General features: G+C 44.4%; 5 protein-coding genes across 5 annotated transcripts; 2 read left to right on the top strand and 3 right to left on the bottom strand.

Moving 5' to 3' along the window:
* Positions 1-5,499: 5,499 nt before the first annotated feature.
* GL218_05693 (uncharacterized protein) lies at positions 5,500-6,641 on the bottom strand (the record flags this gene model as incomplete). The annotated part of the gene is made up of 4 exons (XM_033582373.1): positions 5,500-5,547; positions 5,622-5,785; positions 5,878-6,087; positions 6,371-6,641. 4 exons carry the CDS (start codon positions 6,639-6,641, stop codon positions 5,500-5,502), a joined length of 693 nt encoding a protein of 230 aa, XP_033434487.1.
* Positions 6,642-8,910: 2,269 nt separating this feature from the next.
* Positions 8,911-10,148, top strand: GL218_05692 (Mannan polymerase II complex ANP1 subunit; the record flags this gene model as incomplete). Its single annotated transcript, XM_033582372.1, has 5 exons — positions 8,911-9,508; positions 9,564-9,623; positions 9,676-9,756; positions 9,813-9,947; positions 10,000-10,148. The coding sequence occupies 5 exons, from the start codon at positions 8,911-8,913 to the stop codon at positions 10,146-10,148; spliced, it is 1,023 nt and encodes a 340-aa protein (XP_033434486.1).
* A 1,184-nt stretch (positions 10,149-11,332) lies between these two features.
* GL218_05691 (Cytochrome b-c1 complex subunit 7) lies at positions 11,333-11,870 on the bottom strand (the record flags this gene model as incomplete). Its single annotated transcript, XM_033582371.1, has 3 exons — positions 11,333-11,428; positions 11,505-11,667; positions 11,749-11,870. The coding sequence occupies 3 exons, from the start codon at positions 11,868-11,870 to the stop codon at positions 11,333-11,335; spliced, it is 381 nt and encodes a 126-aa protein (XP_033434489.1).
* A 1,611-nt stretch (positions 11,871-13,481) lies between these two features.
* GL218_05690 (Mitochondrial nicotinamide adenine dinucleotide transporter 1) lies at positions 13,482-14,896 on the top strand (the record flags this gene model as incomplete). Its single annotated transcript, XM_033582370.1, has 2 exons — positions 13,482-14,019; positions 14,082-14,896. The coding sequence occupies 2 exons, from the start codon at positions 13,482-13,484 to the stop codon at positions 14,894-14,896; spliced, it is 1,353 nt and encodes a 450-aa protein (XP_033434488.1).
* Positions 14,897-15,517: 621 nt separating this feature from the next.
* On the bottom strand, positions 15,518-17,482 carry GL218_05689 (Pisatin demethylase; the record flags this gene model as incomplete). The annotated part of the gene is made up of 6 exons (XM_033582369.1): positions 15,518-15,631; positions 15,769-16,007; positions 16,115-16,196; positions 16,258-16,491; positions 16,575-16,641; positions 16,710-17,482. 6 exons carry the CDS (start codon positions 17,480-17,482, stop codon positions 15,518-15,520), a joined length of 1,509 nt encoding a protein of 502 aa, XP_033434748.1.
* Positions 17,483-17,686: the final 204 nt, after the last annotated feature.

The following is a 17,686-nucleotide window of genomic DNA, read 5'->3' as shown; positions in this document are numbered from 1 at the left end:
ATTATCCTGGCATGAAAAAAAAAAAAAAAAGCAGTCGGAGCTAATTCATCTGTAATCCGCCCATACATAATCCGTACATCGTATATGTTAGGTACATGTAGCATACCTAAGATAATATACCTAAGGCATGTACTTAATTGATCAAACCAGAAAAGGCAGCCAAGATGCTCAAGCAACCAAGTATATCCGTATCTTTCTTAGGTGTTGCACAGTTAACTCCTTCTGGCATATCTTCGTATTTATATCGTCACTAATGCATGTCGTTCTTTTCTCACCCTATCAGCACACCAGTCTTTCATGCAATTGGAAGAAACAGCAAAGAAACCTCATTCTCTTGCGAACTAGAATGCCGGAACATACATAACATCTGTACATACCTAAGTAGATAGATATGTACGCGCATCGTTATGTACAAATATCCCAAGAGAGACCCAAGATAGCAAGGGTAATACCGTATGAATAATAAAGACGGTGTTGTAATCTTCATATCAAGTCGAATACTTGGCGAGATTGGCTCCTCATTTTCCATGGACCCAGTTCGGCAAAAGCAAGGAATAGCTGCATGGTTTATTCCGTAAAGCATCCACCTCCATTAATTCACAATGGATCGCAATTGATATCGAGGGATAGGTACCTTAGCGTATCATACGTATGAGATTAATATAACTGCTGCTGCCGCCGGTCTGATCGGTGTCAATTTTTACCCACCACGCCATAGTATAAATCCACTCTCACCTTGATCTGATTCTGGAATTGTTTCTACGTTTCACGTCGTTTCACGTAGTGCCCTTTCCCGGATTCCACCACTTATTATTACATAGTATAGAAGCGCGGAACTTGACAGCTGAAATTTAGAACCTAGGCCCTACGTAATACCTTCGACCGAGCTTGTTTTTACAACAAGTCTTTTACCCATTCATATAACATAGTGTGCCAGTAGTCCGGAAGATGACGAGGATAGATAATGCCGATCGTGGACTGTGATAGACTGGGTTGACGCATACTTACCATAGCAACAATCTCCCGTGCAGCTTGCAGGTCTTAACTACGTACATTCACCGTAACCCCCATGTCAATTACCCCATCCCAATCGTGGTTATCGCTCACATGCGAGAGAGCTATGTTCGCAGGCGGCAGGATAGATTATGTAGGTTAGGTAGGTAGATATATATTCTACTTGATACAACTTCGATAGGTCTACACATAAGCCACTTCAGTCAACACAGTAAAACTTATCACAGGTAGGCAAGTATTTTAAAGCACAAAAAGATAAGTTTATCATTTAATAGTTAGTTATATGTTCATTGATAAGCAGATGGGTTTTTGTTTTTAGTCCTTTGTTGGTTCTGCGGCAGAAATAATGTCACGATTGGTTCCCATCGCTTTCAATTATGGAAAGAATCTCGATTCAGAATTAAATCTTTAAGGAAGCTCCATCCTGTTCTATTCCCAGCCGCGGCACGGGCTCGGAATGCACTGTATTTGAACCCATTAATGCATGCCACCTCCCACCTCCCTATCGATGTCTATTGTACCATGTATATATATAGCCCCACCCCCTTTCTAGACCGTGTATGCATCAATTAAGCTTGTGCCATCCTATTTTAGTGGCGCATATCATCCAGGCACATTATGGAAAGAGGCTTGTGGTGTAGCATGGCAATGCATCCGTAGTGGATGCTAAGAAGCTTAGCTTTATACACTAAACTTGATTGGGGGAAAGGCTACCTCCGTCTAGTAGTATGTATCTAAGTATTTATTTATTCTAATAATTCATCTTCCCACTCCTTTTGTCGCTTGGAAGACGCCTTTCGCAGCCGAAACTACTGGATAACACAATCCCGTCCAAGCAAAAAAATCCATAGAGATTCAACCGCCATTCAAATATCGTCAGCGGCGCTGCTTACGCGTCACTTGGACCGCAACTTGACCTGTCGTTGCTCCAACACGAGGAAAACACATGTATATTTTTTTCGTATTGACAAGTAAGTCGAATAAAACTCCACCTCATCGTGGCAATTGTCGACCGACGCAATCCTATTCGTTCCTTGTACGCATGCCGCTGCGTCTCGGCCCTCTTGATACCACGGGTCTGCGACAAAATTGACAACTAGCGGCGTCTTTTCCTTGTCGGAACTGCGTCATGGATTAACATCACACACCCCATTTCTATAATATACCAACGGCAATTTCATTAGCGTAAATAAAAAAAAATGAGGCTCGAGACTCGTAATAATTTATATGTGCTAGGTTTTCAACAATGCCAATAAACCGACTCATCAAACGAAGAAGAGTAGTATATTTATCGTAAAGTCAATGTGGCATGAGTCAATAATTAACCGAAATTGATTTAAATGTTCAGGGTGCGAGCAGCTACGCAGCAATCCCTTGACTAAGACTACGTGAGATAAATAACAAATATATTTATACATTTCAATAATATTTACCTTAAATTCAATGCCAATCTTGTAAGACTTGATACATATTCTTGGTGAGGTCTTGAAATTGTAGTTGTCTTTAAACTGCTAAGCCTCCTTCAGGTAACCCCGAGTATCGTACCACCTGTATTACATGCATGTATACAGTCTCATTGCAGCTATGTATTCGACAATTTTTAGTAACGTGACCCCTATACGAGTTTACATACAACACGAAATGGTGCCTACACGGCAATACGGCCTATAGAGTTACCTAGGTAGATAGGTATATTAACTAGTTAGATGTCTCTACATATACTATTAATAAATATGACAATAGCAACGACGATATATACATTGAATATTATGATTGGTCATAGCTGCAATGTTGGAGTAAAGTCCAACAACATCAGTAGCGACGATTATAGTATGTACCCATACTCCCATCAAATATACCAGTTCCACATAGAATGTAAGCGACTATAATCAGATAACTTGACCCCTAAATGCCATCATTCAAGACAAAAGTCGCCCCACGTCCACTTTGCTTGGTCTTGGACAATGAGCCCAACAGCCTTACGATAAACAGAGCCACCTCTCCTTTCAAGTAACATAACATGACTTAGATATATCTTGGGTGGCTTAGGCATGCCGGGATGGAGATGCTCGGCAAATTTGTAATACGAAGGGGTCGAAAATATTCGGCTCGTCCATTTTAACGTCGAAGTCATCGAGCAAGTTGAACCATATTTTATCAGTGTTCACGGCACAGTTAGTTATTCGGATGAATTCACAGTCGTGTGTCACGGTTGGATAAGATGCTGCACAGTCAAGAGTCAGGAACACGGTGCCAATCCAGTTATCATAATGCAGAATGCGGTATCTACGAAGGTTTGGATCAGATAGCTCGTTTGTGTGAGAGTTCCTTTCTGGCTCAATCGATAGCAATCCCGACTCCGCTTGGAAAAGGAGGTGGCCAAAAGTTTCATCTGTCCCATCTAGAGAAGAAGCTGCCTGGTCAATGGGCTGAATTCCCTCAAGAGACATGATCCAAGGAGTATTAAGCCAGTTCATAAGCTCGTCATCCGACGGGGTCTGGTTTATAAACAACTCGTCCCCCTTTGCACTGCGAAACCTTAGATCCTCGAGTTCCGATACAATTATTCTCGGTCCGCGCTCCCACTGTGTACTAACCGCTCTTCTAGCCGGATTCCACGTATGGCCTGTCCATCCCACCCAACTCCAACTAGGCGATCGTCGAGTCGCCGTGATGACCCAGTTGAGTGCCAAAGTAGACAATAGGGGAACAGTTTCGCCGGGAGTCCACAAAGGAAGATGTCGTCGCAATATCGACCTAAGGACCGGAGCACCCCTGAAATGGCAGGGAGTCTATCCGAGATACACGTGAGGTTCCGCTTGGTATAGTCATTGACTGCGGTGTTGTACATTTCCCAGCCTGAACCCGCATGGAAATCGGCGGGCATTATCCGTTGATGATAGAGATGATGCGTGTTGCCACTCCAATCTTTTATATTTGATCAGAGATGCTGTAGATGGTATCTTCAGCGCGTGTACCGACGGCGCAGGAGAAGAATACCTGGTCAGATGTAAATACTATAAGCCTCCGGGATAACATGAATTCCTGGTATGTCCACCCCCTTGAGTTCCACAATGTATCATCAATGAGGCTCTGAAGAGAAGGTCCGTTTATATATAACAGATTCCTCGAACAAAGCATCTAACTTGTGGGGTGTACAACGGGAGCGTAAGCAAGTAAGGCCTCTACTTGGATCGGTTTTGCTCGCCGCCGCTATAGTTGCTATTGCAACACTGTACACCCTGTCCATTTATGATATTTATATACTTTATCTTCGCTGTCGTCCTGGATGATACAAAGAGAATCCACCCAGAGATACCGCTCATCCAACTGCTGACAAACATAGATTGCGTCTACAACCGTCTGAGGTAGACGTGATTCTTGTAGGCCATTCACAGCGCTGATTGTCTGGAAAGATGCTTTGGTTGCTTGAATGAATTTAGTTTCGTTAGTATGGTCCCATACATATGACAAGGCGATATAACGGTAGCCCGGTGGCGCAAGGGTTACTCGTCAGTTTGGTATATCAATGACGCGGAGCTTCTGTGGCCATCGATCTGGTAAAGGCAAGTTATCCGCTGCCTTGACAAATAAATTGCGGTTTCTTTCGCAAGTATCTTTATGGTTCTTGATACAAATTTGTAGATGATGCTTCATTGACTGAAAATCGCAATGTCCTTGCGGGAGACTCCTAGCTGGGTAAGATGGGAGTTGCTTCGAGTTGTTGAACAACCTACTCTTGTATAGGTAGTCCAGGTCGATATATAAGAGTGACACAGATAACATGAGCTTCCGGAAAATTGATTCATCCATATTCTTCAATTTTCCATCTAGCCCGAAGTTCCAAATGGAAAGCTCTAAAGCCGTATCGACTTCTGATAGATGCAAGAATACACGCAGAGTATTATCAGAGCCTTCGGCATATTTCAACACGGAACGTGTTAGGATTGGCGACATGGCGGCTGTGGCTGTCTTGATGATAGCACAAAGATCGCCGAGATAGATGCCTTTACAGTTAAAGCTGCGGTACTTCCAAACCAAATCATCCGGCTTAACATCTCTACACCTGGCACATAGAGATTTCTCTTCCTTGGATACGGGCGGGCTTTTGGGGTTGAGAGCCATTTGAATCTTCAAACGACCTCGATATAGTATGTTACTAGTGTTTTTAAACGCGATACAAGCTTGTCCGAGCTAACGAGGGTTGTTATGTCGAACTCTGCCTAAGTGCTTAGGTTTCGTAAGGATTATTATGTTGATTACCTACCTAGGTACCTGACCCTTGCCCAAGTATTGTTATATGACATTATCTCAAAATGAATAATACCGCTTATAAGAAATCTCTTCTGGTGTGTTGGTACAATCTGATTGGGGGGTTGACTGTGGCAAGTGTAAGGAATATTCCACGAAAGATTCAGAACCTGTCGGTTATTGCTAGCAAATACTTGACCGAGAAGACAGGTTGAATTCTAATTAATACTTAGATTATTCTAATGTGCTCACGTCCGTCTCCTCGACTCTCCACATATACCACTGCTGACTGTTAGCTAATGTAGACGAAGCGGGAGCGTCAGGGGGTAGATTGAGAAACGTGCTCTTATACGTACCATGAAGACACTCCTATATGGAGCAAACTTTTCAGATATTTCTTGCATCTCCTTTTCTGACATGTACTTCCATTTCCCACCCTTATTTTTCAACTTGGCCACATCACGTCCGATAAACGCAGCCATGCCCCTCTGCACCCCTAGGTCGCCCAAAGAGAAGACATCTAACCTCTTCAGTCCGAAACAAGCGAACATCTCGACGGACCAACGGCCAAGCCCTCTCACCGCAATTAATTTCTCTAATACAACATCATACGAGGCATCCGAGGATTTGAGCGCTCAGGTTCGCCATTGACGAACTTCTCTGCTAGTCCTTGCACGTACTCGGCCTTCCGCTGCGAAAGACCCGCTGTACGCAGCCGCTCAATGGTACAGGCCGCAACTTGGGACGGGTGCGGGTGCGGGAATCTACCGCCGTTATCAAACAGGTCAATAAACCGTTGCTTGATCGCCTTGGCCGCTGCCCCTGAGACTTGTTGCGAAATAATGCCACTGCATAGAGACTCGAAGGGGTCGATCTTTTCATTTAACCCTTCTTCTGAGAAAATTCGACAGTGATGCTTCTCAATTAGAGGTTTCATCCGCTCGTCGACGCTGATGAGGTACTTGCATGCCTCTTCAAGGAGATTAGTCGTCGTTACTTGACTGGCCGACGCCTTAGATGGGGATATATGCCTAGTCACAACTCGAGATGTCTCCGGTGAGAGAAGTGTCGCATTGGTGGCGTTTGGATCTGCTAGTCGCCTTACAGCTTGCTTTCGGTTTTGGCGTCTCGAACGTCTCGGCCGGCTTGCTTATGAGCCGCACGTTACTCGGAGTAGGCGTTGCGGGTGGGAGATCAACGGATTTCTTTTGAACACGACGCTTCTTGGGAGTTATGGGTGCCGTTGCTATTGTGTTTTCATCTACGGTCTCGTTCGAGCTATGCTCTTGTGGTGGATCTGACGTTGCCTTCCTCTTACGGCCCCTAGGTACTGGAGCAGGCGGAAGGACTGATTTGGAGTCTGAGTTCGTCGACATGGCGCTTAATCGCGCAGACCTACGGGTTGCCATATTTACTATTTGGTAATTATGTGATAAATTCTGTCGTAGTAGAGGTGCAAACAAGGAATTCCCGAAGCCAATGTGATATAAATAGCGCCTGTGTGCTGCAAAATATGAGAATGTGAATATCTGCGGTGACCTCACGATTGGTTTGCAAAAATAGAAATGGGATTTTAAAATGATGTTTTGATAACTTCGAGGAGGCATATGCAGTTCACGATTCAGTAAGATGAGATCCGCTGCGATTAGTTATTTAAGTGAGGATCATCGACTTGATTACCAACTGCATAAAATAGAGAATAACTATAATTGAATGTTCTCAGGGCATTCTTTAGCTAGCATAAACTAGGAAATATAGAAGAGATATAAATATAGACTGAGTAAGGAATATGAAGTGTACTTAAGTTAGTTACATGAAGTTTAACTTGCACCTTTGCTTTGTCATCTAGAAGTACCTAAAGTAAGAAAAAAAAAGATGCTAGTTAGAACCAATAAAATAATTCATTTCTGACTCATTGTTAATAATAATCCCTACACATGGTGGTTGCCTATTTGCCCTGGTCTTTAGGTGAGATAGCCGTTTCTCTTCTGGGGTATCGAGTCTTTTTTATTTAAGAACATTAGTTAATCCTCGATCTCGAAGAGCTAGATCACCTATCCATTCTGTCGGTTCCGCAACCATATTTAGACTAACGATTGGCGTTAGACATGTGCTATTGGTACTTCGTACAAATCTTGAAAGCCTGTTTCTTACAGGTCCAGTCCAGTCTTAGCGCTGGGGCACGGATATAATTCTCCTATGCAACCTACCGGTTTCCATGTCGCTTAATCGAACACGAGAAGGTAAAAATAATTTAAGGATTCTAGCAAACCTATCTCAGTAGGTTTTGCTAAAAATGGTTAGCAAATTCGATGGGAATGTGTTGTAGTATAGTATAATAACCCTACATGTAGTAATGTAATCTCTTAGTTGAAAACACCCATTTCATTCTGCATGCCGAGCCAAGCAAAGGCCTAATAAACCCAATTACCCCTAAAATTTCAATGCAGTCTGATCTGAGCACGCACCAAATCCGTATAATAATAGAAGCAAAGAATGCTGAAAGACACGTATACTTGCCACTACTTAACTTAGTATACAAATATTTATAAGGCTCCTAATATCAAATAATTATTTAACTACATATTTAATAAGATATCAAATAGAAATTATTAGAAATACTAACGAATTATAGTATATGTCGCTACCTTAGATATTAAACTCATAGTTCCCGTGAAATTTTACTTTACAGCGTTGGCACTGCTGTTATGCCATTCCCTCTTCATACTTCGTACGTGCATACATGCACTGAAGGTAGGTACATCGAATACGCAGTTTACGCAATAGAGGTACATCATCAATATGTACCTAACGTGCATATACCTGAGGTCCTCGGTTCTCCACTCCTAAAACCATAAGCCCCCGTGGGTCTTTCCAAGTCTTAACTTTGGGGGGCTTAGTTTAGTTGTCTGCGTGCATCTCAAGCCGCCAGTGGTTCCAGGCCAGTTACGTTTCGTGTCAACTAAACCTACCAAAACCTACCACTGCATGACCACCCCCATCTTGACTTTTTTCAACATAACCGGTTCGTCCAATTTGGAACCCGCCGCGCCAATTCACTTCATTAATCTTTGGTGCCGATTTTCATATCTTCGCAATTAACAGACAACCGCGATAGCATAAGGCCGACCTTCTTATCAGCGATTTCGAGATCCATCTAATTATTACACTCGTTGATCCAATAGATTTTCGTTGTTTAAACCGCCCTTCTTACCGTTGTGTTATCCCTTCCAAACCCTGATACCCCCGAACGAGGCCGGCCCCAGAAACGAACAAGAGCCTGCCTCCCATTCGCATTTGACTTTCAACTTTCCCTTCATTCGCTTGTTATCGCGCAAATTTAGGGTGGTGCTAAGGGCCGCCCGAAGAGCTCGTTCGCCATGCTTCTTCCTAAAGGTGGCATTACTTGGAAGTCCGCAAGGGCACAACTTCCACGCACCAGAGCCATCTGGATCTTCTTAACAAGAACCCGCGTGCTCCTCTCTATCGCTGTCGCCGGTATCATCTTATTACTATGGCGCGGTATCAGAACCTCAGCAAGCGAGATGCAAAGGTATCGTTCCATTTTATAGTAATCATTCTAAACCTATATCTTACTGACATGTCTGGCTTTTTATCTACTGCTGGGGCCCTTCAAAACCCCCAATGGATATGACACTCAACGAACAACAGGCTTGGAACGCTCATCTACAAACTCCTGTTATATTTAACCACCATGCTCCGATAACTATCAACGAATCGTCGATAACACATGTCAACCTCAACGGAATTAGGTCTACGCGCCAAGCTATCGACAACAACGAACGAGTACTCCTACTCACACCCCTTAAGGATGCTGCGCCGTACCTTTCCAAGTACTTCGAACTTATTGCTGAGCTGACGTATCCTCATCGCCTCATCGACCTCGCGTTCCTCGTTGGGGATTCGACTGATGATACTCTGGGTGTGTTAGGCATGGAGCTTGATCGCATTCAGAAGCGCCCGGATAATATCCCGTTCAGCAGTGTAACGGTTGTAGAAAAGAATTTTGGTAGTCAACTCAGCCAGTCTGTTGAGGATCGACATAGTTTTGAGGCTCAGGGTCCACGACGAAAGGCCATGGGTCGCGCTAGGAATTATTTGCTATCTGCTGCATTGAAGCCAGAACATTCTTGGGTATATTGGCGTGATGTCGACATCGTAGATAGCCCTAAGAAGATCCTCGAGGACTTCATCGCTCACGATCGAGACATTTTAGTTCCCAGTATGATTTCCCCTTCAGGAATTATATCCAAGGCCTTTCTACTAACATAGTACAGACATTTGGTTCCATCGTTACGAAGGCACAGGGGATAACAAATACGATATTGAAGGCAGATGTAAGCATACCTTTGGGGGTGATTTTAGTATCATGACTAACTTAAAATACAGTCGATTATAACTCTTGGATTGAGTCAGACAAAGCTCTGAAACTTGCCTCTAAACTTGACAAGAATATAGTTTTGGCAGAAGGTATGATTTTGTTCTAGAATTTTGACTCTGACCACTGACACATTGTTGCCTCGAAGGTTATAAGCAATATGACACGGGTAGAACATACATGGCGCGGATGGGCGATTGGCGAAACGACCCGGATGAGGAAATTGAGCTCGATGGTATCGGCGGCGTTAACATCTTAGTGAAGGCGGATGTTCACCGATCAGGTTTGTTTTCCATACTAATCAAGGAGACGAAGGCTAATAGAGACCTGCATAGGTATCAACTTCCCATGCTACGCATTTGAGAATCAAGCCGAGACAGAGGGTTTCGCAAAGATGGCCAAAAGAGCAGGCTATGAAGTCATCGGTCTGCCTAATTATGTCGTCTGGCATATTGACACAGAAGAGAAGCCAGGGAACGCATAGACTAGCGGCAACCCAGCTTTTCGGAAACGAAGCATTTTAGAATAATATTTCTTTATCTAACATACTCGCATTCCTTCAGTGTACCAAATTGGTCCGCCAATCTCGAGCATTCGACATCCAGGCGAGACAGGGAACGTAATACTTGTACGAGCAACTCACGAAACACGCTATATCACTGCATCAAAATACCAGCACCGTCAGATATGTTAGGCAAAGAGGCGTTAGGAAGGAATAGGATAAATCGATCCTCGCGCCGTTTAACTTTTTTCTTATTCTTTTCTCTGGCATAGCGTTCGAAAGGGGGAGTGGAAGTCCGGTAACTCATACCAGCAAGCGCGCTTCAACCTTGAGAATCAACTCACAGCTTTCGTCACGCACTTCCCACCTCGACGTTCCGCGCCTCATATATATTGGTTGGTCGGTCGGTTGGATGGTTGGTCAAGCTGGTTGGACTTGTATGTTTTGTCGGGCTTAGGAAAGGCCACGATGACATGTTATGACCGGGGCATCCGTGAGCTTTCTGTAATAGAATTTGGCTGTTCATATTGCCTCCGGACGGATCTTGGAGGTAGGCGAAGGCGCCAAAATGTGCGCATGTGGGGCGTGCTGCACGGAGTTTTGTTGGCTAACTGCTGTTGTGACATCTCACTGGCAATATATCTTGTACAGGGTTTTGAATCTCAGCCGTAGAGAACTACTGCTTTCAGGAGTCCGTAGGGTATCAAAAGCGCTGTTCAGCGGATAACCTAGCAAAACTAATATATGCAAGCTGTTGCATGTGTATGCCCTTATGCCAGTGTTTAATATGGAGATATGTAATGCTCTGACTGTTTAATACTACACATTAAATAGTTCTAGGTAGATATGTATTTCATTAAACCTGGTGACTCTGTCAAGTAGACCTAGTATATCAGACGTTATGCGCCACGGTTTATCATCGAGGCTAAACGCTAGATCTATAAAGTACCAAGCATCAAAAGTCGGAATTTGCTAAACTCTTAGACTAGAATTGTACGGGGTTGAGGGGAGACAAAAAGGTCTAGGTATATACAGGTATGATATCTTGGAACGTTCAATTCATCAGTATAACCTGGACTCCTTGCGGACAAGCTTGTCCAATCACTCTATTCTTCTCGTTAACGCAGGTTTAATTGTACAATTTTGCCGTTCGACGCTATTTCTATTTAATGGTTTCGAACGATGGTCAGAGTGTCCAAGGCCTGCTTCTCCTTCTCCTCGGCGTGGATCTGGTCGATCAAAGGTTGTAGGTACGGGACGTCCTGTTCCACCCATTCTGTTAGCATGGATGTTTTGAAGAGTATCGCATGGTTCTGTTCAAGTAGCGTCTCGGCTTACCTCCTCAGGCTTGGTCCACTCCTCCTTGGGGAGCAGCTTGTGGACGGTGCTGGCTTGGAACGCACGTCGGAGTCGGTAGACACGGTCGTAAGCTTCTTTCGGCGGCAGGCGCTTCAATGCCTTGATGACGTTCTCGTCCTCCTCGACAATCAGATCGTCGGCTCTGTAATAAACAAATTAGCAATCCGAATGTATCCACCATCCTGAACATCGTCAGGCTCTCAATTGGGGAGTATTTGCGTACCGAAGACCAAGTTGGCGGTACCCGGCGGCATTTGTATACCAGCTTGCGACGGGCTTGAGCATGTTCTGCAGCCAAGGCCGCTTGAAAATGAAAGGCGCGAGAGTCGGGTAAGACGTAGCCATATGTGACGGTTGGCAAGTGTGTCTGGCGATATGAGGAACTCCCGAGAATCGTGATGTATTTTGTCGTGATTGAGGGCGTTAGCTTGATTTTCGGATTTGATGTTCCAAAATGGCTCTCTCTCAATTGGATGGGTCACGTGATGCACCGTACCCTTGGGTAGTGGCTCCGGAACGGGGAACTTGGAACTTGGCCCTTGGCCCTCGGATCGAACCTAGATACTAAGTACCTAGGTACCTTAGTTGTACCTCCCCTCTTCTCTTAATAGATGAATGTACCAGGCCATAGAGCCTCCATCTTATGTTGTGTATCCCATCCGAAAGACCTGGCGTCATCATACTAATTAAAATATCAGGACAAAGAAGTATTTGACTCAATGTGACCATGTTTAGTACCATTCTAATCTACTGTTGTATCTTTTTTCTACAGCAATGGATCTTGTGTTAATCTACCTAAATCAGAGGTACATGTGTACCTTCAAAGCTTAATCCAAGCAGACCCCAATTGCCAGTTGGAGATCTAATAGGTACCTACCTACATAGAGGTAAGATGTGCAATTGCGGGAATGAGCAAAGTACCTATAGCTTATTTTGTTACAGTCGAGGTACACGGAGATAGTTAAAGGCGATCGGATAGGATACCTACGTCAGAGGGAAGCTTCAATTCCTTGCTGACAACATAAATGCTTACCTCTTACACACACGATTTAGTCCCTTAGGTACAGTATGTAGGAGCTACTTTTACAGCACTTTTTAATCTCAACAAGCAAAGCATATCACTCAACTAGAATTAACTAAAGTTACATCTATATAAATTACCGCAATCTTGTTATATTGCCTAGCTGGTTTTTTTATTTTTTATTTTTTACTCTTTCCCTGTTTAGCCTTGGTCCTTTATCTAAGTTGTTAAGTACTTAACTTACCTACGTAAGATAAGTATTAAACATTACCTACATAGTGGACATCCTATCGATACGGTTTTCTTGTCCACCTCATTCCCGCGCTAAAGTTGATGTAATCTACCTGTTCGTCGGGTAGACTCTTTCTCCTTCGATTTGATCCATATCTGATCCCAATCACGTTTGACGATTTAGAGCGACCTTAGTAACTTAGCGACCCAGCGACCCCAGCGACCCGCCTACCCGCTTAGCTTTTTCGTTCCAGTTAGTATAAGTCCGACCATTTACTTCGGACTTGATACATAACCTAACAATTCGACTCAACAATTCTCCATCACCATCTTTTCGCATCCCCCATTTTCTTCTCTATATCACCCACTTTTACATACGCCTAGTCGAAGCTCTATCTCACTCGCTCGACGGGCGCTCTTACGAATGTCAATGGCATGTGACAGACGGTAGCTGCTGGGTCGACGGGACGGTGGATTTGCGAGGGTGCATTCCCCGCACACCGCACACCATCACGACTCTTCTAGGCCGGACTCGAGGCGAACCCATCTTTTGTCTAGTACGCCACACTTGTCTTCATTGCCGTTTTTCTAGGTCACGCGCCGCCCGCCTTAGACACGTTTTTGTTTACCGGGGCCTCTGAATCGCTTCCAGAGGCCCCGTATCCGATTCCCGTCCTACTCGGACTCACCTACCGGATAAGGGCATGTCTCACGACGAAGCTCAAAGTAATTCGACGGGACCGTCGTCACACAATCCCGCAGAATATGGGGTTTTCTCCCAACGCTCCTCTCCGACATCTACTTCCACCGTTTCGTCGGCGAACACCCCTCACCAAGAAAACCAGAGCGCTTTGGCATCTGCGGTAGCAGCGATGGAGTTGCACGATTCTACAGGTCTGGGTTTAGTACAAAGATGGGCCGCGGGCGCGTCCGATACTCAGTTTAATGCTTTGTCCGGAGCCATAGGCGGCTTCACTTCCGGCATCGTCACTTGCCCACTCGATGTTATTAAGACAAAGCTGCAAGCTCAAGGAAGATTTATACCCGTTGACAAAGGAAGATATGTTGGACACCACAGAGTCTATTCGGGTCTTGTGGGTACGGCGAGGATTATATGGAGGGAAGAAGGTTTGCGCGGCATGTATAGAGGTTTAGGGCCTATCATTCTTGGTTACCTGCCGACTTGGGCAGTTTGGTTTACCGTTTACAACAAGAGCAAGGTTTTCATGGCTGATAATAAGCGTAAGTCGTTCCGCGCAGACCCAAAATGAAGCCAATAACTAATTATTCCGTTCGTCCTACAGTGCAGAAAAATCAGTTCTTCATCAACTTCTGGTCATCAATCATAGCAGGGGCTAGCAGCACGTTGGTAACAAACCCAATATGGGTTATTAAGACTAGACTTATGTCACAATCTGCTACAGGAGTCAATAGACAACTATCTATGTTCCCGCGATCAGGCAACACGCCAACTTCTAGGCCAACTATCGACTCTCCCTGGCACTACCGTTCAACTCTCGACGCTGCGCGTAAAATGTATTCTTCCGAAGGTGTATTATCATTCTATTCTGGACTTGCCCCAGCACTTCTGGGCTTAACGCATGTTGCCGTGCAATTTCCTGTTTACGAATTCTTACGGATGAAATTTACCGGTCAGGCCATGGGTGAAATGGGCGGTGACAATCAGCATAGTCATTGGTTTGGTGTGCTCTCTGCGTCGATATTATCGAAAATTATGGCTAGCTCGGCCACATATCCGCACGAAGTAATTCGGACAAGACTACAAACACAGAGGCGGCCGACTCCTGGAAGTGAATACCTACAAGGTTTAGGGGTTTCTGAGTCTACACCCGGCAGCCGGAATCACATACCGAATAGTGAATGTAGTGTTGCCCCCGAACCTAAATATCGGGGCGTGGTTATGACATTCCGTACTATTCTACGGGAGGAAGGATGGAGAGCGTTCTATGCAGGCATGGGTGTCAATATGATGCGGGCCGTTCCGGCAGCAACAGTAACGATGATGACATACGAGTTCGTGATGAAGACATTACATCGCGTGCAGGTCGAAGGTCAGGAAAAGAAGAATTCGAATAAGGTGACGGTTCGCGAACCATGAATGATATTTAGAGATGCAAATCGACATTTGCACATGTTAGGAAAAACATATTCTCACGTTGTGGGAATGTGAGGCTAGAAGGGCCAGTTCTCATTGTGTTGCAAGAGAAGAAAGAAATCTAGCCGGTTGATACAAAAACCGGCTTCATGGGCCAGGGCGGTTTAGGGTTGGTCTAGATACGATACCCTTCTTTGTAGGTATAGATACACCCAGATCACAATGTAAATAGTAAAGCAAGTACTACTCTGCTAATTCGTCTTGTTACTGGTGTGAATATTGAATCGACGACTGAAGTATTTCTTATTTTAGCTTATTTCATTAATAAACCTGACCTTCTGATAGCCCATAATGAACCCAACATCGATTTGAAATTTTATTCTTTCAATGTTAACGAAAGGAATATAGGCACAAGTATAACTGCTGAAGTTGTTTAATTACTAAATGGCAGTCATATACAATAACATACTTGATAGTAGTCCTCATTATCATACGTAAAGCAGTCTCCAAACGCCCAATTGACATATCCCTTAACAAAAGAATATCACTTTGCGGCCTGAATTCTCATAGGTGTGTTCGGCCTCTTCATGATCTCGCCTAGTTCCTATTGCTACTCCCCTCCCATCAAGCTCTCTCAGTTACTCTCACCCACATATCCTTCTGGAGAAATATATTGCGATCCACGCTGTATATGGGCTTCTTTGGATTGATCAACTGGAAATCAAAGTAACGGAGCAACTGGAGCAAAAGTGCTATGTTAGCTAACATATACTGAGGACTTGTTTTATCTCAAACGAATGGTAGGAAGAAGATATATGTGTGTGGAAGGGGGAGGGAAGATAGAAGATAGAAGATAGAAGTGGTTAGGTACTTACTTCAACATAGATTTTATTCAACTCCGTGAACGCAATACTCTTTCCCAGACAACCGAACTGACCGTAGCCAAAGATAAGCTCTACAGTCTGGGTCATCCTGCGGTGTTTTTCTACGTCGATATCGAGCCAACGCTCAGGTCGAAATACGTGCGCATCGCGGCCGAAGGTGGCTGTCGAACGGTGTATAGCGAAGTTGTTATGACCGATACGAGTTCCTCCTGGGATAAACTTGCCGTCGACTATGAAACAATCAGTGTTAGTAGTTTCTAATGTAGACAATATTGAACCCGTTGAGTTGAGTTGAGTTGAGTTGTGGCCTATGTTAGTAGTACTAAACCATACTTACTTATATCTCCTTCAGGGGGAACTTCCTTCGAAAGGAGGCTGGATAGAGGAGTATTGATACGAAGACCTTCATATACTACAGCCTTGACCCGTTGCTGTTAGTACGAGCAATCCAACACCCCTTTTCTCCGGATATATCCATACCTGTAGGTACTCTAGCTTCGTCGCCTCATCCTCCTTGATCGGTGATGAAATCTGGCCTCTTGCTATAGCTCCATCTATCTCTTCTCGTAGCTTAAAGTAAACACGGGGTGACGATAGTAAGCTAAGCATCGTCTCGCAAATGGCTGTAGCGACTGTACCACTACCGGCTATAATCTGGAAGGGGATTTCGGTCTCGCATTGACGACGCGTGAAGCCATGTTTTATAAACGACCCCTATTAGAGATAACCCCATTCGTCAGTAAATTGAAGAGCAAAACGAGGGAAATTTGAAAATCTAATATAGGGGATAACCTTACTATTATGTCTTGCCGGTCTTTAGCATCAGGTCCAAAACGTTCCTCGGAGGTAACAGCCTGGGCAAATCTTTATCCGCGAGGATCGAGTTAGTTTCGAGGAGACTACTTGAATTTCTTATAGGTAGGTATACTTACCCCATCATTTTCCCTCTCCCATTCTTGTCCGTAGGTTCTGGCCCAAATAAACGGAGGAAAGTCTTGCTGAACACCAGCCCAGTGAGCCAGGGAAGGTCAAGCAATACCGACAAGGAATTTATAGCAGCCTCCATAGACTCAACATGGCCATGTACGTCCGAGTCCGTCCGCAGATATCCAAACGCCCGGCCGTAAGCAACTTTGCTGAGGACGTCTAGTGCGAAAAATGTTATCTTGCCAGCAAGATCCAGTGATCGTAGCTCATGATCCGACGACAAATACTTGCGTCGAATCAAAGCTACAAATTCGGCCAACTGTTCATCGACACCTAGTGCTGAGTTCTCCTTATTCCTATACCCGGACGACATTCTCGCCTTTATCTTAGTGTGTTCGGCGGTGTCCGTCATACTGAACAAAGATGCGTAGTAAGGGTCTACACGGGTCTGTTTATACCACGATGAACGCCGATACTTAGACCGCGCACCGCTCATCCGCTGGATGATCTCAGGGTCACTGGTTATAAGATCTTTAGGCCCGATGCGCACGAGAGATCCGTACTTTTGGTCGAGCTTCATAAAGCTGATGCCTTGGCCCTTTTTAAAGGTCGCCCAGAGCAACCATAGGTACGAAAAAGAAGCGAGCCAGGGCCCGTTGATGTGCCGGAGTCGGTACCATGCTAGGAAGCGAATATATACCAGGCTCAGGAGTAACAAGCCAGGTATAGAAAAGATTGACAAATAAATAAGGGATCGGTCTGACAGGTACAACATCATGTGAGATATCTATAGATTTATATTACTTGTGATAAAGTTTGGGCAACTATCTGTGTAATTATCTGGCATGACTGTTCTTATACTTGGATTCTTTCGATACACCAGGCTTTTAACTAACCATGCTCCAAGACTTGCGAAGAAACCTCCTATCCAATACCCAATGTCACAGGGAATATTGTCTCAACATGATGTGTTAATCGATAT

Source organism: Daldinia childiae (genome assembly GCF_008694065.1).
Source record: "Daldinia childiae strain JS-1345 chromosome Unknown Scaffold5, whole genome shotgun sequence".
NCBI classification, from domain to species: domain Eukaryota; kingdom Fungi; phylum Ascomycota; class Sordariomycetes; order Xylariales; family Hypoxylaceae; genus Daldinia; species Daldinia childiae.
Note: the sequence above shows the minus strand (reverse complement) of the source record. Positions and strands in the feature narration are given on the sequence as shown.